The 22,050-nt window shown below is 33.8% G+C and overlaps 1 protein-coding gene across 1 annotated transcript in view; it reads left to right on the forward strand.

The window, feature by feature from the left end:
* Nucleotides 1–21,525, forward strand: part of LOC133656886 (voltage-dependent L-type calcium channel subunit alpha-1D-like) — a 205,076-nt gene extending 183,551 nt beyond the window's left edge. The window contains exons 39-45 of the mRNA XM_062057746.1: nucleotides 2,839–2,955; nucleotides 3,825–4,180; nucleotides 9,152–9,273; nucleotides 14,291–14,406; nucleotides 14,463–14,582; nucleotides 15,210–15,425; nucleotides 18,917–21,525. Coding sequence (XP_061913730.1) covers nucleotides 2,839–2,955; nucleotides 3,825–4,180; nucleotides 9,152–9,273; nucleotides 14,291–14,406; nucleotides 14,463–14,582; nucleotides 15,210–15,425; nucleotides 18,917–19,216 — 1,347 coding nt within the window. The 3' untranslated portion in view covers nucleotides 19,217–21,525. The remainder of the gene's footprint in view (nucleotides 1–2,838; nucleotides 2,956–3,824; nucleotides 4,181–9,151; nucleotides 9,274–14,290; nucleotides 14,407–14,462; nucleotides 14,583–15,209; nucleotides 15,426–18,916) is intronic.
* Nucleotides 21,526–22,050: the final 525 nt, after the last annotated feature.

Below are 22,050 nucleotides of genomic sequence, written 5' to 3' on the forward strand. Positions count from 1 at the left end.
CACTGTATGTACAGTATATGTATGTACTCTATGTACATTATGTGTATGTACTGTATGTATAGTATTTGTATGTACTGTATGTACAGTATTATATTTGACAGAGTTAAATATTAATATTGATATATAATATTTGAAAGGCTTATACATTATTATTGATATACTATATTTGATATATATATATATATATATTTAAAATATATATATATATATATATATATATATATATATATATATATATATATATATATATATATATATATATATATATATATATATATATTTTAAAATATATATATATATATATATATATATATATATATATATATATATATATATATATATATATATATATATATATATATATAATTTCTTTTTTTTCCTTGCCCTTATGTGTATTCTGTACCGCGGATGTCGTTTTGCCTTGTGCAGCCCTTTGAGACACTTGTGATTCAGGGCTATATAAATAAACATTGATTGATTGATTGATTGATTGATTGATTGATGTACAGTATTTGTATGTACTCTATGTACAGTATTTGTATGTACTGTATGTACAGTATTTGCATGTACTGTATGTACAGCATTTGTATGTACTGTATGTACAGTATTTGCATGTAATCTATGTACAGTATTTGCATGTACTGAATGTACAGTATTTGCATGTACTGTATATACAGTATTTGTATGTACAGTATTTTATGTACAGTATGTACAGTATTTTATGTACTGTATGTACAGTATTTGCGTGTACTGTATGTACAGTATTTGTATGTACTGTATGTACAGTATTTGTGTTTACTATATGTACAGTATTTGTGTGTATTGTATGTACAGTAATTGTGTGTACTGTATGTACAATATGTTCCTGCTTCATGTTTTTATTGATATATAATATTTGAGAGGGTTGTATATTATTTTTGATATATGATGTTTGACATAGAATATGGTATTTTTAATATATAATATTTGACATGGTTATCAATCATTGGTACTTTAATCTTAAAAAAATATTGTTATTGATGTATAATATTTGACAGAGTTAAATATTAATATTGGTATATAATATTTGACAGAGTTTAATAATATTGATATATAATATTTGAGAGGGTTATATATTATTAATATTGATATATAATATTTGACAGAGTTAAATATTAATATTGATGTATACTATATGAAAGAGTTATATATTAATATTGATATATACTATATGAGAGTGTTATATATTATTATTAATATATAATATTTGACGGAGTTAACTATTAATATTGATATATATTATTTGATAGAGTTAAATATTAATATTGATATATACTATATGAGAGGGTTATATATTAATATTGATGTATAATATTTGAGCGGGTTATATGTTATTATTGATATATAATATTTGACATGGTCATATATTGATATTGATATATTATATTTGACAGAGTTATGTATTAATATTTATATATCATTTTTGATAGGGTTATATATTAATATTGATATATAATATTTGACATGGTTATATATTTATATTGATATATAATATTTGACAGGGTTATATATTGATATTGATATATAATTTTTGAGAGAGTTATATATATATTATTATTGATATATAATATTTGAGAGAGTTATATATTATTATTGATATATAATATTTGATAGGGTTATATATTATTATTGATATATAATATTTGACAGGGTTATATATTGATATTGATATATAATATTTGACAGAGTTAAATAATAATATTGATATATAATAATTGAGAGGGTTATATATTATTATTATTGATATATATCATTTGACTGAGTTATATATTAATATTGATATATAATATTTGACAGAGTTAAATATTCATATTGATATATACAATTTGAGAGGGTTATATATTATTATTGATATATAATATTTGAGAGGGTTATATATTATTATTGATATGTAATATTTGAGAGGGTTATATATTATTATTGATATATAATATTTGACAGGGTTATAAATTGATATTGATATATAATATTTGACAGAGTTATATATTAATATTGATATATAATTTTTGAGAGGGTTATATATTATTATTTATATATAATATTTGACAGAGTTATATATTGATATTGATATATAATATTTGACAGGGTTATATATTGATATATCATATTTGAGAGAGTTATATATTATTATTGATATATAATATTTGATAGGGTTATATATTATTATTGCTATATAATATTTGACAGGGTTATATATTTATATTGACATATAACATTTGACAGGGTTATATATTGATATTGATATATAATATTTGACAGGTTTATTTATTGATATTGATATATAATATTTGGGAGGGTTGTATATTATTATTGTTATATAATGTTTGACAGGGTTTTATATTGATATTGATATATAACATTTGACAGGTTTATATATTGATATTAAAATATAATATTTGAAAGGTTTATATATTGATATTGATATATAATATTTGAGAGGGTTATATATTATTATTGATATATAATGTTTGACAGGGTAATATATTGATATTGATATATAATGTTTGACAGGGTTATATATATATATTGATATATAATATTTGAGATGGCTATATATTATTATTGATATATAATATTTAACAGGGTTATATATTGATATTGATATATAATATTTGAAAGGTTTATATATTATTATTATTGATATATAATATTTAACAGGGTCATATATTATTATTGATATATAATATTTGAGAGTTCTATGTTATTATTGATACATAATATTTGACAAAGTTTTATGTTATTATTGATACATAATATTTGACAGGGTGTACATTATTAATGCTATATAATATTTGACAGGCTGGCCTGCGTACGCTGCATGACATCGGACCTGAGATTCGTCGAGCCATATCATGTGACTTGCAGGAGACGTGGCTTGTAGACCTGATGGAAGAGGAAGAGGAGGGAAGTTTTAGGGTATGATATTCATATTATTCATCATAGATGTATATTTATGATTAATAATAAATATTATTCATATAATGGTATATTATTATTCATCATAGATGTATATTTGTGATGAATAATAAATCATATTCATATTATGGTATATTATTTTTCATCAATGATGTATATTTAAGATTAGTAATACATAATAGTCATATAATGGCACAATAGTATTCATCATATATGTATATTTATGATGAATAATAAATAATATTCATATAATGGTATATTATTATTCATCATAGATGTATATTTATGTTGAACAATAAATAATATTCATATTATGGTGTAATATTTTTCATCATAGATGTATATTTATGATTAGTAATGCATAATATTCATATTATGGCATATTACTATTCATCATAGATGTATATTTATGTTGAATAATAAATCATATTCATATTATGGTATATTATTTTTCATCATAGATGTATATTGATGATTAGTGATGCATAATATTCATATTATTGTATATTACTATTCATCATAGATGTATATTTATGTTTAGTAATACATAATATTCATATATGGTATATTACTACTCATCATAGATGTATATTTATGAATAATAATAAATAATATTCATATTATTGTATATTATTATTCATCATAGATGTATATTTATGAATAATAATAAATAATATTCATATTATGGTATACTATTATTCAGCATAGATGTATATTTATGAATAATAATAAATAATATTCATATTATGGTATATTATTATTCAGCATAGATGTATATTTATGATGAGTAATAAATAAGTTCATTTAAGCCATAAATGATTGAATATTTTCAAATTAAAATGGACCAATCACAAACTGTCACCCTGCAGCAAAACGGTGCCATGTTTGGTAACCACGCCAACTACGTCAGTGCCACCACACCAGGCTCCGCCCACTTGACCACAGTCACCCAGCGTCCTCTTCAGATCCACCCCTTTTCCTCCCATCATTCAACAACAGGCCCCGCCCACACGGGCCTGGGGGACGGCACCAGAAGTGGGGAAACAAAGACCAACTGGTCTAATCTTCCTGATCATCCTCATCATCATTCGCCAGATGACTCTTCGTCACCCGTGCTCTCCAACGCTAACTTCAACAACGCCAACTTCAACAACACCAACGTGCCTCTCTGGCAGCACAGGACGCCCTCACCCATGTCCACACCCTGGAAGTCACTCTCCGTCAGGTACACACTACACTTCATCTCACACACACACCACACTTTATCACACGCTACACTTCATCACGTGCTACACTTCATCACGTGCTACACTTCATCACACTACACTTTATCACACACTACACTACACTTTATCACACACACATTACACTTTATCATACCCTTGTAGTAGTGCACTAATTGTTCTTGCCACCAGATTAGGGATTGGTGCATAGGTGGGATGTGATCAGTTAAAAGGGGACACACTTGCGGGAAAATGGTTGTTGTGGAAATAAGTTTAAGAATAAACTCACCGGCTCAGATCTACTGCTCTCTGGCCTCATTGTTCCGACTACCACATTGGTGACCTCGATGTGATCCGAACACGCAACATTCTGATCGTGAGCATGTTTAACGCTGCCGGTCTCGTTGTGCCTGAAGGCTCGATGCCAGTACAACAGCCAGTCGCGGCTCCCGCTGTTTTTACAGCAACAGTGAAACTCCCAGAGTTTTGGCAGCACGATCCTGAGCCCTGGTTCCAGCATGTGGAAGGCCAGTTTCGACTTCGGGGGATTACAGCAAATGAGACACGGTACCACCATGTTGTCACTGCTCTGGATGCTCAAACGACGTGGAGAGTTATGGGCGTGCCAAGGGATCCTCCGGTGGCAGACAAGTACAGTGTGTTAAAGACTTTATTGCTGCGGCTGTACCAGCTGTCCGACGCCAAGCGAGCTGACCGCCTCTTGTCTCTCAACGGCCTGCTAGACAGCAAGCCTACCGAGCTAATGGAGAACATGCTCACATTGCTCGGTTACAGGGATGCATCGTTCCTGTTCGTGCAGCTGTTTCTCCATCAGCTATCGCCCCCAGAACGCACAACGCTCGCCAACTCGCCGTTAGTTACCACGAAAGATTACCGAGGTCTGACTGAGAAGGCGGACAGGATTGTTCTAGCTGCTCGCCAGTTCAGCGTTCAAGCCCTGCTGCCTGCACCGACCTGGAATGCACCTGAGGAGCTCGATGCTTGCCCTGTGGCTGCAGTGTCCGACCGTCGTCGCAGGGAGGCGGAGTTATGCTTTTACCACAGCCGTTTTGGGACTAAGGAAAAGCACTGCGTACCGCCTTGCCAGGGCCGGTGCTCAGTGGCAGCAGTGAGCACGGGCAGAGCGGATAAGCTGCTGTTTGTTACCGATGGATTGTCGGGCCGCCGCTGGCTGGTGGACTCGGGCGCCCAGCAGAGTATCCTGCCTGCATCAGCTGTGGATGCACTGGAAGATGGCCACGGGCCCCCGCTGAGTGCCGCCAATGGAACCAGCATCCGCACTTTCGGCACCAGGTCAGTGACTGTTTAATTTTCTGACCGCACGTTCACCTGGGACTTCGTTATTGCCTCTGTGGCCACACCTATTCTGGGGGCAGACTTTTTGTGTGCAAATAGACTGTTGGTGGACGTCTCGAATGGCCATTTAATTGATTATGACGCTTTCTCCACTATTCCATGCACACTGGGTGGGCCGGAGCCTGTGGCCCTCGCCAACACGCTCGCTGTGGGGGATGTTTATCAACGGCTTCTTGCAGGGTTTACAGAACTGACTGTACCGACGTTTTTGACAGCGGTCGCAAAGCATGGGGTGGATCACTTCATCCCTACAGTGGGCCAGCCTGTTTTGCCCGGGCACAGCAGCTTGACTCTTCTAAACTGGCCCTGGCACAGCAGTAATTTGCCACTATGGAGAGTCTGGGAATTTTGCCATGGCTAAAACTTCAGACCCCTGGTCTGCCCGCCAGCAACGGCAACTTGCATCCATCTCAGAGTTCACCACATAAATTAGGCATGTGGCCGGAAAGCACAATGGAGTGCTTGTCAGTGCTGTACACCTGGGTCAGAGCGGACCAGAGCAAGGATCCAGATCTTCAAGCCTGGAGCACAGCGGTAACCGGTTTGCAGTTTGTGGATGTTCCCTGCCATGGCAATGGTTCCACATTGCTCTGTGACATTTCTACTGGTCCACCTCGTCCGATGGTTCCTACAGATTGGTGCTGGCGGGTGTTTGGCGCTGTGCATGCTCTCTCTCACCCCGGCGTGAAGGCATCTGTGAGGCAGGCTAGCACCAAATTCGTCTGGCCAGGCATGCAGAAGGATGTTATGGGGTGGGCAGCCGCATGTGTGTGTCCTGCCAGTGGGCCAAGGTCCACCAGCACATCAGGGCACCGCTGGAAACCTACCAGGTGCCGGATTGGTGGTTCGACCATCTGCATGTGGACCTGGTGGATCAACTGCCCTCCTCTCGTGGGTGCACTCATATCCTCACTGTGGTGGCCAGAACGACCAGATGGCCGGAGGTATTTACAGTCTCATCCACAACAACAGACGAGATTGCTCAGGCTTTTATTTTCAACTGGGTCACATGGTTTGGCACACCGTCTGACCTGACCTTAGACAGGGGAGCTCAGTTCACTTCAGAGCTGTGGAACACAATGGCTGTAGGACTGGGGGTACAGATTCCTCGCACTACTGCTTATCACCCTCAAGCAAACGGGCTCTGTGAAAGGTTTCATCACTCGCTAAAGGCTGCCCTGCGGGCTCGTCTCACAGACAGTGGATGGGTTGACTGTTTACCGTGGGTAATGTTGGGCCTGCGCTCTGCTCCGAAGGACGACATCCAGGCCTCGGCTGCTGAATTGGTCTGCGGTCAGCCCCTGAGGGTGCCAGGCGACATCCTGCCCACGGCCTTGGGTCAAGGGACAAAAGTGACCTGCTCAGGGGGCCACCAAGGCAGTGGTGCCTGTCCCCATGCATCACTGTTTGCCTCATTTCCGTATGCCCAAAGAACTCCTGGCGGCAAAGTTTGTGTTCCTCCATTATGGTGGTTATGGTGGTCATCGCTCCCCACTCCAACCTCCTTACGACGGACCCTTTCGAGTGGGGAAAGCAGGACTCAAGAACTTTGTCATAGATTTGGGGTGTCGGCATGAGCGGGTTACTGTCGATCGGATAAAGCCTGCCCATCAGGACCCGGACGGCGTGACGCTACCTGCCCTCCCACCTCGTCGGGGCCGGCCACCTGCATCTGTTCTGCACGCTGTTACCTCTTTTGACAGACGGTCTGGATTGCACGCCCAGGCTCGCGGGCGTCGAGGTCGGCCCCCAAGGGCAACATTGTCTGTACCCATGGATACTGTGCGGACTAACCGCTATGGACGTCCTATTAGACCCATCCATCCATCCATCCATCTTCTTCCGCTTATCCGAGGTCGGGTCGCAGGGGCAGCAGCCTAAGCAGGGAAACCCAGACTTTCCTCTCCCCAGCCACTTCGTCCAGCTCTTCCCGGGGGATCCCGAGGCGTTCCCAGGCCAGCCGGTGGACATAATCTTCCCAACGTGTCCTGGGTCTTCCCCATGGCCTCCTACTGGTTGGACGTGCCCTAAACACCTCCCTAGGGAGGCGTTCGGGTGGCATCCTGACCAGATGCCCGAACCACCACATCTGGCTCCTCACGATGTGGAGGAGCAGCGGCTTTACTTTGAGCTCCTCCCGGATGGCAGAGCTTCTCACCCTATCTCTAAGGGAGAGCCCCGCCACCCGGCGGAGGAAACTCATTTCGGCTGCTTGTACCCGTGATCTTGTCCTTTCGGTCATAACCCAAAGCTCATGATCATAGGTGAGGATGGGAACGTAGATCGACCGGTAAATTGATAGCTTTGCCTTACGGCTCAGCTCCTTCTTCACCACAACGGATCGATACAGCATCCGCATTACTGACGATGCCGCACCGATCCGCCTGTCGATCTCACGATCCACTCTTCCCTCACTCTTGAACAAGACTCCTAGGTACTTGAACTCCTCCACTTGGGGCAGGGTCTCCTCCCCAACCCGGAGATGGCACTCCACCCTTTTCCGGGCGAGAACCATGGACTTGGAGGTGCTGATTCTCATCCTGGTTGCTTCACACTCGGCTGCGAACCGATCCAGTGAGAGCTGAAGATCCTGGCCAGATGAAGCCATCAGGACCACATCATCTGCAAAAAGCAGAGACCTAATCCTGCAGCCACCAAACCGGATTCCCTCAACGCCTTGACTGCGCCGATGAAATTCTGTCTTGTGCAGCCCTTTGAGACACTTGTGATTTAGGGCTATATAAATAAACATTGATTGATTGATTATAATTAATGATGTTATTATTACGAATTAGTCAGTTATCTTGTTTACTTCTTATAATTAATGATGTTATTATTATGACTTAGTCAGTCATGTTTGTATCTTGTTGACTTCTTATAATTAATTATGTTATTATTATGACTTAGTCAGTCATGTTTTTATCTTGTTGACTTCTTATAATTAATTATGTTATTATTTTGACTTAGTCAGTCATGTTTTTATCTTGTTGACTTCTTATAATTAATGATGTTATTATTATGACTTTGTCAGTCATGTTTTTATCTTGTTGACTTTTTATAATTAATTATGTTATTATTAAGCATTAGTCAGTTATTATCTTGTTGACTTCTTATAATTAATTATGTTATTATTATGACTTAGTCAGTCATGTTTGTATATTGTTGATTTCTTATAATTAATGATGTTATTATTATGACTTAGTCAATCATGTTTGTATCTTGTTGACTTCTTAGAACTAATGATGGTATTGTTATGACTTAGTCAATCATGTTATTATCTTGTTGACTTCTTATAATTAATGATGTTGTTATTATTATGACTTAGTCAGTCATGTTTTTATCTTGTTGACTTCTTATAATTAATGATGTTATTATTACGAATTAGTCAGTTATTATCTTGTTGACTTCTTATAATTAATGATGTTATTATTATGACTTCGTCAGTCATGTTTGGATCTTGTTGTTTTCTTATAATTAATTATGTTATTATTATGACTTAGTCACTCATGGTATTATCTTGTTGCCACCTACAGTACTTACCCATTCTCCTGTAAACGAGCTGTACACGGACTACTCTAAAGTATGTTTTATTGCAGGCTATCCAATAAAGACGAAGACGAGCTGTCCAGCATGACGCAGCAGTCTGATGGTTACCATGACAACCAGCAGCTTATACACCAAGAGAGCAGAGGAAGATGGTTTCTATCTTCACCCCAAGGTTTCCTTTATCATATTTCATATTCTTACTTCAATAACTGAATGGTTAATTATAATAATTGTGCTTCAATAACTCATGAACATTCAATCATAATACTTATTTTAATAACTTGTGAATATTTAATCATAATAAACTTACTTTAATAACTCATGAATATTTAATCATATTAATCTTACTTTAATAACTTGTGAACATTTAATCATAATAATCTTACTTTAATAACTTGTGAATATTTAATCATAGTAATCTTACTTTATTAACTCATGAATATTCAATCACAATAATATTATTTAATAACTCATGAAAATTTAATCATAATAAATGTACTTTAAAAACTCATGAATATTCAATCATAATAATCTTACTTTAATAACTTGTGAATATTTAAAAATAATAATCTTACTTTATTAACTCATGAATATTAAATCATAATAATCTTACTTTAATAACTCATGAACATTTAATAATTATAATCTTACTTCAATAACTCATGAATATTCAATCATAGTAATCTTACTATAATAACTCGTGAATATTTAATCATAATAAACTTATTTTAATAACTCATGAACATTTAATCATAGTAATCTTACTTTAATAACTCATGAATATTCAATAATAATAATCTTACTTTAACAACTCATGAAAATTTAATCATAATACATTTACTTTAATAACTCATGAATATTTAATCATAATAATCTTACTTTAGTAACTTGTGAACATTTAATCATAGTAATCTTACTTTAATAACTCGTGAATATTCAGTAATAATAATCTTACTTTAATAACTCATGAATATTTAATCGGAATAATCTTACTTTAATAACTCGTGAATATTTAATCATAATAATCTTACTTTAATAACTCATTCATATTTAATCATAATAATCTTACTTCAATAACTCATGAACATTTAATCATAATAACTTTACTTTAATAACTTGTGAACATTTAATCATAGTAATCTTACTTTAATAACTCATGAACATTTAATCATAATAATCTTACTTTAATAACTCGAGAACATTTAACCATAATAATCTTACTTTAATAACTCATGAACATTCAATCATAATAATCTTACTTTAATAACTCATGAATATTCTTTTTTTTTTTCATTTTCATTTAATTATTTATTCCAGGCAATGACATACAAAAGTACAAAATTGACAACACATAATAATATAAATTAATATAGTGCATGATTGTCCAGTTTTGCCTGAAAGGGAGTGGGAAGAAGATAATTTATTTAATCCCACCCCCAGTTCTCCATTCAGTGATTATTCACATGAGTTTCACTCTTACTTTGTTCAAGGATTATAATACAGATGTTGTGTCATAGTGGCATTACCACAGGTAACAATAATTATTACACTGTAACAATAATTTGTATCAACAATGTAGGAATAATGAATATACCAACAATGGTAATAGACAACATAGCAATATTGGTAAGGAAACATTGAGCACATGTTAACACTTTGAGACAGAGTACAACAGCAGGTCAAATTAAAGACCCTCATCTCTATATTTGAACCAGACCCCATGTTTGTATAATAGTTTAAATCGATTAATAGTTTGGCATTGCTTGTGTTGTAAATCCAGTTTGTTCCATAGTTTTACTCCGCATACAGACACACAAAAACGTTTACGAGTGGTTTGAGCTCTCGGCAATAAGAAATATCCAAAGCCTCTCAAGTTATGAGCCTGCACTCGTTTTATAAAAAAACGTTGTAGTTTAGGTGGCAATAATTTGTTAAATACTTTATATAAGATTATTAATGTATTATATTTAACAAGGTCATCAAATTTGAGCAACTTTGATTGCATAAACAAATTATGAGTATGTTCTAAATAACCAACGTTGTGAATCATCCGCACTGCTCTTTTCTGTAATATGATCAGAGGATGAATTGTGTTGTGGTTGTGTTATAATTGTAATTCAATCATATGAATCTTACTTTAATAACTTGTGAATATTTAATCATAATAATCTTACTTTAATAACTCATGAATATTCAATCATAGTAATCTTACTTTAATAACTCGTGAACATTTAATCATAATAATCTTACTTTAATAACTCATGAAAAGTAATCATAATAATCTTACTTTAATAACTTGTGAATATTTAATCAAAATAATCTTACTTTAATAACTCGTGAATATTCAATCATAGTAATTTTACTTTAATAACTCATGAACATGTAATCATAATAATCTTTAATAACTTGTGAACATTTAATCATAATAATCTTACTTTAATAACTCATGAATATTCAATCATAGTAATCTTGCTTTAATAACTCGAGCATTTAATCGTAATAATCTTACTTTAATAACTCGTGAAAATGTAATCATAATAATCTTACTTTAATAACTTGTGAATATTTAATCATAACAATCTTACTTTAATAACTCGTGAACATTTAATCATAATAATCTTACTTTAATAACTCGTGAATATTTAATTATAATAATCTTACTTTAGTAACTCATGAATATTTAATCATAATAATATTACTTTAATAATTCGTGAACATTTAATCAGAATAATCTTACTTTAATAACTCATGAATATTTAATCATAATAATCTTACTTTAATAACTCGTGAACATTTAATCATAATAATCTTACTTTAATAACTTGTGAATATTTAGTCATAATAATCTTACTTTAATAACTCGTGAATATTCAATCATAGTAATCTTACTTTAATAACTTCTGAATATTTAAGCTTAATAATCTTACTTTAATAACCCGTGAACATTTAATCATAATAATCTTACTTTAATAACTCGTGAATATTTAATCATAATACTCTTATTTTAATAATTCGTGAATATTCAATCATAGTAATTTTACTTTAATAACTCGTGAACATTTAATCATAATAATCTTACTTTATTTACTTTAATAACTCATGAACATTTAATCATAATAATCGTACTTTAATAACTCATGAATATTCAATCATAATAATCTTACTTTAGTAACTCATGAACATTTAATCATAGCAATCTTACTTTGATAATAATTTAATAATAATAATCATGCTAGATTTGAAGTGTAATCTCACCCTCAACTGAACCAGCAAGTTTTCAGCTTTGGTTCAAACTGGCAAGCTTGCATCTTTTTTGGCTCCTTTGGGGTAAAAATCTATGTTTTTTTCTTGACAATAAAATATTTGACTTGATTTTATAAAACATTTAGTCAATCTCACAGGATGAGATTCATACAAATAATTAAATAAAAGTTAATGTAAGTTAGTAAAATACTCTGGCAAGATCATAAAAAAAATAACTGAATAAGTAAACAATGCTAGCATTATAATAATAAAATAGTTGAATAAAACTGAATGTAAATTGGTGAATAATTCTAGCATAATATTAATAAAATAATTGAATAAAAAGGAATGTAAGTTGGTAAATAATTCTAGCATAATAATAATAAAATTATTGAATAAAAATGAATTTAAATTAGTAAACAGATGTAGCATAATAATAATAAAATAATTGAATAAAAGTGAGTGTGAGTTAGTAAATATTTCTAGCATAATAAATATAAAATAATTGAATCAAAATGAATCTAAGTTAGTAAAAAATTGTAGCATAATAGAAAAATTATTGAATAAAAATGAGTGTAAGTTAGTAAATAATTCTAGCATAATAATAATAAAATCATTGATTACAAGTGAGTGTAAATTAGTAAATAATTCTAGCATAATAAAAATACAATAATTGAATAAAAAGGAGTGTAAATTAGTATATAATTCTAGCATAAAAATAATTTTAAAAAAGTGTGTGTAAATTAGTAAATAATTCTAGCATAATAATAATAAACACATTTAATAAAAATGAATGTAAATTAGTAAATATTAGTAACATAATAATATGAATAAATAAATTGAATAAATGTGAGTGTAAGTTAGTAAATATTTCTAGCATAATAATAATGAAATAATTGACTGAAAGTGAGTGTCTTTTATTAATATTTCTAGCATAATAATGATAAAATAATTGAATAAAAGTGAATATAAGTTAGTAAATAATTCTAGCATAATAATAATAAAATAATTTAATAAAAATGAATCCAAGTTTGTAAATGAATATAGCATCATAATAATAAAATAGTTCAATAAAAATGAATGTAAGTCAGTAAATAATTCTATCATAATAATAATAAAATAATTGAATAAAGGTTCATGTAAATTAGTAAATATGACTAGCATAACAGTAATAATACAATAATTGAATAACAATGAATCTAAGTTAGTAAATATTGATATTATAATGAGAGAATAATTTAATAAAAATTAATGTAAATTAGTAAATAATTCTAGCATAATAATAAAATAATAAAATAAAAACAAATGTAAATTAGTAAATAATTCTAGCATACTAATAATAAAATAACTGGATGAAAGAATAATAAATGTATAATTGAATACAAATATATGTAAATTAGTTCATCTTTCCTCGCATTATAATAACAACATTATTGAATACAAGTGAGTGTAAGTTAGTAAATAATTCTAGCATAATAACAATAAAATAATTGAATAAAAATTAATTTAAGTTAGTAAATAATTATAGCATAATAATAATAAAATATTTTTTAAATGAATGTAAGTTAGTAAATATTTCTAGCATCATAACACAGTTCAATAAAAAAATTATGTAAGTTAGTAAATAATTATAGCATAATAATTATAAAATAATTGAATAAAAGTGAATGTAAGTTAGTCAATAATTATTGCATAATAATAATACAATAAAAATGAATAATAAAAAATTATATCATAATAATAAAATAATTGAATAAATGTGAATGTAAATCAGTAAATATTTATAGCATAATGATACTACAATAATTGAATAAAAATTAATGTAAGTTAGTAAATATTTTTAGCATAATAATAATAATAAAATAAAAATGAATGTAAATTAGTAATTTTTTTCTAGGTTGGTATGAATAATAAAATAGTGTGCATGATAGTTTGTGTCCTGTCAGCTGTCAACAGACCAGCGTTTAGTTTCGAGGGCCTTTGCCGACGAAGTAGCGAGGATGAAGAAGCTCCGCCCACTCCTTCCTGCACAGCACTTCCACTGCAGCTGCTGCAGCAACAGGTAAACAACAACAACACCCGTCATATGAATATTTATGAAATATGCTTGTTGTCAAGGTGATGGCGGTGGCCGGACTTCAACGTTTGTCCCCCACATGCTCCACCCTCTCCTGGGCCACGCCCCCTGCCTCGCCGCTGGCCTGCCACTCTTCGCCCTGCTACACGCCGCTCATAGAGGTGCCCACATTACGTTTATAAATCATACAGAATCTTTACACAACACAAATGATATTCATAAATCATACAGAGTTTTTACACAAAACAAATGATATTTATAAATCATACAGAGTTTTTACACAACACAAATTATATTTATAAATCATACAGAGTTTTTACACAACACAAATGATATTTATAAATCATACAGAGTTTTTACACAACTCACAATGTTGGACAAAGATGATTTTCTCTTTTGTCTTTGGATATGAATACAATTATACAGAGTTATATCATTAAAATAATACATGATATGAATACAATTATACTGAGTTACATCATTAAAATAATACATGATATGAATACAATTATACTGAGTTATATCATTGAATGAAGACAATATTTAAGAAGTATTTATTGATGTAAATGTATAAAAAGTCAGTTTACATTAGAAAAGAAGTCTTCAATGTTTTCCAAATTCTTTGTCTTGGAGAAAATAATGTTTTATGTAAACTTTATTCTACGATTACCTCTTATAAAATAATATCCTGTGTGTGTGTGTGTGTGTGTGTGTGTGTGTGTGTGTGTGTGTGTGTGTGTGTGTGTGTGTGTGTGTGTGTGTGTGTGTGCGTGCGTGCGTGCGTCCAGGTGGACTCCAGAAATTCTAACAGTGTTGGCAACATGCCAGCATCAATAACGAAGAGCTTGTGGCACACAGAAGTACATGAAGATGAAGTACATGAAGTACATGAAGTACATGACAGCGTTGACAGTCACTCTCCTTGTCAACTTCCACTTCCTGCTGAGAAGTGCTTAAACTTCCTGCAGAAGCAGCAAGGCAGCGCCAACAGTCTGGTGGAGGCGGTGAGCATTCCTCTCTTTCACTTTCACTTTTATTATTATTGTTTGATCAATAATGCATGGCCTCAGGTCATTAATCACAGAAAATACTCACATTAATCATGTATAAAACAGATTAAACACAGATTAATCACAAACAATAATGGCATTAATTATGTAAAAACAGATTAATCGCAAACAATAATGGCATTAATCATGTATAAACACAGATTAATCACAAACAATAATTGCATTATGTAAAAACAGATTAATCACAAACAATAATGGCATTAATCATGTAAAACAGATTAATCACAAACAGTAATGGCATTAATCATGTATAAACACAGATTATTCAAAAACAATAATGGCATTAATCATGTATAAACACAGATTATTCAAAAACAATAATGGCATTAATCATGTAAAAACAGACTAATCCCAAACAATAATAGCATTAATCATGTTAAAACAGATTAATCACAAACAATAATGGCATTAATTATGTAAAAACAGATTAATCATAAACAATAATGGCATTAATCATGTATAAACACAGATTATTCAAAAACAATAATGGCATTAATCATGTATAATCACAGATTATTTAAAAACAATATTGGCATTAATCATGTGTAGACACAGATTATTCACAAATGAAAATAGCATTAATCATGTAAAAACAGATTTATCACAAACAATAATGGCATTAATCATGTATAAACACGGATTAATCACAAACAATAATGGCATTAATCATGTAGAAACACAGATTAATCACAAAAAATAATGGCATTAGTCATGTAAAAACAAATTAATCACAAAAAATAATGGCACTAATTATATAAAAACAGATTAATCACAAACAATAATGCATTAATCATGTAAAACAGATTAATCACAAACAATAATGGCATTAATCATGTATAAACACAGATTAATCACAAACAATAATGGCACTAATCATATAAAAACAGATTAATCACAAACAGTAATGGCATTAATCATGTATAAAGACAGATTAATCACAAACAATAATGGCACTAATCATATAAAAACAGATTAATCACAAACAATAATGCATTAATCATGTAAAACAGATTAATCACAAACAATAATGGCATTAATCATGTAAAAACACAGATTAATCACAAACAATAATGGCATTAATCATGTATAAACACAGATTAATCACAAACAGTAATGGCATTAATCATGTACAAACACAGATTAATCACAAACAATAATGGCATTAATCATGTATAAACACAGATTAATCACAAACAATAATGGCATTAATCATGTATGATTAATCATACATGATTAATCACAGAAAAGGGAGGCCTGGACAAGGACCTGAAGGCACTAAGCCAGTTTATTAGGGTAGTTGCACAGGTGACATGTTGTTCCTAAGTACTTAGAGTCCCGACACTGATCAAAGTCCCTAAGAATATATTTAGGTGTGTCAGGTGAGATAGCATCGAGTCTATTGGTTACCTGCGTGTTCAGACAGGACGCTGGCCCTCGGTTATGTCCACACGAGTGACAAACAACTGAAGAAACTCTCTTGGTAAGTAAAAAGTCCAACGTGAATCTTTTTTGGCAAGTAAAAAGGCCAACGTTAAACTCTCTTGGCAAGTAAAAAGACCAAAGTGAAACTCCCTTGGCAAGTAAAAAGACCAAAGTGAAACTCCCTTGGCAAGTAAAAAGACCAAAGTAAAACACTCTTGGCAATTAAAAAAGACCAAAGTAAAACTCCCTTGGCAAGTAAAAAGACCAAAGTGAAACTCCCTTGGCAAGTAAAAAGACCAAAGTGAAACTCTCTTGGCAAGTAAAAAGACCAAAGTGAAACTCCCTTGGCAAATAAAAAGACCAAAGTAAAACTCCCTTGGCAAGTAAAAAGACCAAAGTGAAACTCTCTTGGCAAGTAAAAAGACCAAGGTGAAACACTCTTGGCAAGTAAAAAGGTCAAAGTGAAACTCCCTTGGCAAGTAAAAAGACCAAAGTGAAACTCGCTTGGCAAGTAAAAAGACCAAAGTGAAACTCGCTTGGCAAGTAAAAAGACCAAAGTGAAACTCGCTTGGCAAGTAAAAAGACCAAAGTGAAACCCCATTGGCAAGTAAAAAGACCAAGGTGAAACTTGCTTGGCAAGTAAAAAGACTAAAGTGAAGCTCCCTTGGCAAGTAAAAAGACCAAAGTAAAACACTCTTGGCAAGTAAAAAAGACCAAAGTAAAACTCCCTTGGCAAGTAAAAAGACCAGAGTAAAATTCCCTTGGCAAGTAAAAAGACCAAAGTGAAACTCTCTTGGCAAGTAAAAAGACCAACACGAAACTCTCTTGGCAAGTAAAAAGACCAAAGTGAAACTCGAATGGCTAGTAAAAAGACCAAAGTGAAACTTCTTTGGCAATTAAAAAGGTCAAAGTGAAACTCGCTTGGCAAGTAAAAAGACCAAATGGTTCTTTTCCTCTTTGGTCCGGAGGACACGACATCCACAGTTTCCAAAAACAATTTGAAATGTGGACTTGTCAGACCACAGAACACTTTTCCACTCTGCATCAGTCCATCTTAGATGAGCTCAGGCCCAGCGAAGCGTTTCTGGGTGTTGTTGATAAATGGCTTTGGCTTTGCATAGTAGAATTTTAACTTGCACTTACAGATGTAGCGACCAACTGTAGTTACTGACAGTGGTTTTCTGAAGTGTTCCTGAGCCCATGTGGTGATATCCTTTACACACAGATGTGGCTTTTTGATGCCTGAGGGACCCAAGGTGCGTAATATCATGGCTTACGTGCAGTGATTTCTCCAGATTCTCTGAACCTTTTGATGATATTACGGAGCGTAGATGGTGAAATCCCTAAATTCCTTGCAATAGCTGGTTGAGAAATGTTGTTCTTAAACAATTTGCTCAGGCATTTGTTGACAAAGTGGTGACCCTCGCCACATCCTTGTTTGTGAATGAGTGAGCATTTCATAGAAGCTGCTTTTATACCCAATCATGGAACCCACCTGTTCCCAATTAGCCTGTTCAGCTGTGGGATGTTCCACATAAGTCTTTGATGAGCATTCCTCAACTTTCTCACTCTTTTTTGCCACTTGTGCCAGCTTTTTTGAAACATGTTGCAGGCATCAAATTCCAAATGAGCTAATATTTGCAAAAAATAAAGTTTCTCAGTGTGAACATGAAATATCTAGTCTTTGCAGTCTATTCAATTGAATATAAGTTGAAAAGAATTTGTTGTATTCTCTTTTTATTTACCATTTACACAACCTGACAACTTCAATGCTTTTGTACTTTTGTAATATTTAAATAATGATATATTAAAAAAGAAATATGTACATTTACATTATAACAGAAATGACATAAGTACATTTAAATAATGATTTATTAAACAATACAAATAAGTACATTTAAATAATACTATTAGAAGTCAAATATGTCAATGTAGATGATGTAGCAGAAAGATGAAATATATGGATGACATCATGTGATATCCTTACATATCTTTGTTGCCAGGCCTTGATCTACGAGGGTCTGGCAACTTTGGCCAAGGACCCTAAGTTCGTGTCGGCCACCAAGCAGGAGATCGCCGACGCCTGCGACATGACCATCCACCAGATGGAGAGCGCCGCCAGCCACCTGCTCAACGCCAACATGGCCGCCGACGCCAACATGGCCGCCGACGGCTCGGGGGTTGCCGCCTGGGACCTCGCCGTGATCCAGGTGCAGGACTACAGCGACGAGGAGGCTTGGTGCGCCAACGCCGAGCAAGAGGAGGACCTCTCGGACGAGATGAGCTGCGTCACGTTGCCATAGCAACCACACCACGGCTTATTGATGGATGTATTGACAGAAGAGAATGTCACGTTGCTATAGCAACCACACTATAGATTATTGATGACAGAAGAGAACGATGTCACGTTGCTATAGCAACCACACTATAGATTATTGATGACAGAGGAGAATGTCACGTTGCTATAGCAACCACACTACAGATTATTGATGACAGACGAGAATGTCACGTTGCTATAGCAACCACACTATAGATTATTGATGACAGAAGAGAACATTGTCACATTGCTATAGCAACCACACTATAGATTATTGATGACAGAAGAGAACAATGTCACGTTGCTATAGCAACCACACTACAGATTATTGATGACAGACGAGAATGTCACGTTGCTACAGCAACCACACTATAGATTATTGATGACAGAAGAGAACATTGTCACGTTGCTATAGCAACCACACTATAGATTATTGATGACAGAAGAGAACAATGTCACGTTGCTATAGCAACCACAGTATAGATTATTGATGACAGAGGAGAATGTCACGTTGCTATAGCAACCACACTATAGATTATTGATGACAGAAGAGAACAATGTCACGTTGCTATAGCAACCACACTTTAAATTATTGATGACAGAAGAGAATGATGTCACGTTGCTATAGCAACCAAACTACAAATTATTGATGACAGAAGAGAACGATGTCACGTTGCTATAGCAACCATACTATAGATTATTGATGACAGAAGAGAACAATGTCACATTGCTATAGGAACCACAATAGATTATTGATGACAGAGAATGTCACGTTGCTGTAGCAACCACTTTATAGATTATTGATGACAGAAGAGAATGTCACGTTGCTATAGGAACCACACTATAGATTATTGATGACAGAGGAGAATGTCACGTTGCTATAGCAACCACACTACAGATTATTGATGACAGAAGAGAACAATGTCAAGTTGCTATAGCAACCACACTATGGATTGATGACAGAAGAGAACAATGTCACGTTGCTTTAGGAACCACACTATAGATTATTGATGACAGAGAATGTCACGTTGCTATAGCAACCACTTTATAGATTATTGATGACAGAAGAGAATGTCACGTTGCTATAGGAACCACACTATAGATTATTGATGACAGAGGAGAATGTCACGTTGCTATAGCAACCACACTACAGATTATTGATGACAGAAGAGAACAATGTCAAGTTGCTATAGCAACCACACTATGGATTGATGACAGAAGAGAACAATGTCAAGTTGCTATAGCAACCACACTATGGATTGATGACAGAAGAGAACAATGTCACATTGCTATAGGAACCACACTATAGATTATTGATGACAGAGGAGAATGTCACGTTGCTATAGCAACCATACTATAATTATTGATGACAGAAGAGAACAATGTCACTTTGCTATAGGAACCACAATAGATTATTGATGACAGAGAATGTCACGTTGCTATAGCAACCACACTATAGATTATTGATGACAGAAGAGAATGTCACGTTGCTATAGGAACCACACTATAGATTATTGATGACAGAGGAGAATGTCACGTTGCTATAGCAACCACACTACAGATTATTGACAGAAGAGAACAATGTCAAGTTGCTATAGCAACCACACTATGGATTATTGATGACAGAAGAGAACAATGTCACGTTGCTATAGCAACCACACTATATATTATTGATGACAGAAGAGAACAATGTCACGTTGCTATAGCAACCACACTATAGATTATTGATGACAGAGGAGAGTGTCACGTTGCTATAGCAACCACACTATAGATTATTGATGACAGAAGAAAACAATGTCACGTTGCTATAGCAACCACACTATAAACTATTGATGACAGAAGACAACAAAGTGCCTTGTTTTGACTTCATACATGAAAACTGAGAAAACAAGCACACTCACCAGGTGTCATTGTTCTTGAAGCTCCTCCCCCAGGTGGTCACATGACCATGGTGTGCAATGAACCCTGCTGGAAATGGTCTGTTCCAGGGTCAAAGGGCAAATCAGTTGGTCATACGCGCGTAGAAAGAAGTTGAGTATCCTCTTCTATGGTTATCATCATACTCTGTGCGAGTGTAAAAGGACGGTACATTTGGCTATAGTCCTCTTCTATGACTATCATCACAATTCTGCTCCCTTTCTGTGGTGACTAAAGAAAAAGCACTTGCAATACAGTTCTATGGTTATCATCATGCGTCTCTCACATTCTTTACGCTGGTACAAGTGTAAAAAGAAGCTAAGCTGGATGTTGTGTCGAAAGGCTGTAAATATACGTATTATATATACTGTATATATATATATATATATATATATATATATATATATATATATATATATATATATATATATATATATATATATATATATATATATATATATATATATATACACTATATTGTCAAAAGTATTTGGCCACCTGCCTTGACTCACATATGAAGTTGAAGTGCCATCCCATTCCTAACCCATAGGGTTCAATATGATGTTTTGCAGCTATTACAGCTTCAAGTCTTCTGGGAAGGCTGTCCGCAAGGTTGCGGAGTGTGTTTATTGCAATTTTCCACCATTCTTCCAAAAGTGCATTGGTGAGGTCACACACTGATGTTGGTGGAGAAGGCCTGGATCTCAGTCTCCGTTCTAATTCATCCCAAAGGTGTTCTATCGGGTTCAGGTCAGGACTCTGTGTAGGCCAGTCAAGTTTATCCACACCAGACTCTGTCATCCATGTCTTTATGGACCTTGCTTTGTGCACTGGTGCACAGTCATGTTGGAAGAGGAAGGGGCCCGCTCCAAAATGTTCCCACAAGGTTGGGAGCATGGAATT

This window comes from Entelurus aequoreus, linkage group LG01 (genome assembly GCF_033978785.1).
Source record: "Entelurus aequoreus isolate RoL-2023_Sb linkage group LG01, RoL_Eaeq_v1.1, whole genome shotgun sequence".
Taxonomy (NCBI): domain Eukaryota; kingdom Metazoa; phylum Chordata; class Actinopteri; order Syngnathiformes; family Syngnathidae; genus Entelurus; species Entelurus aequoreus.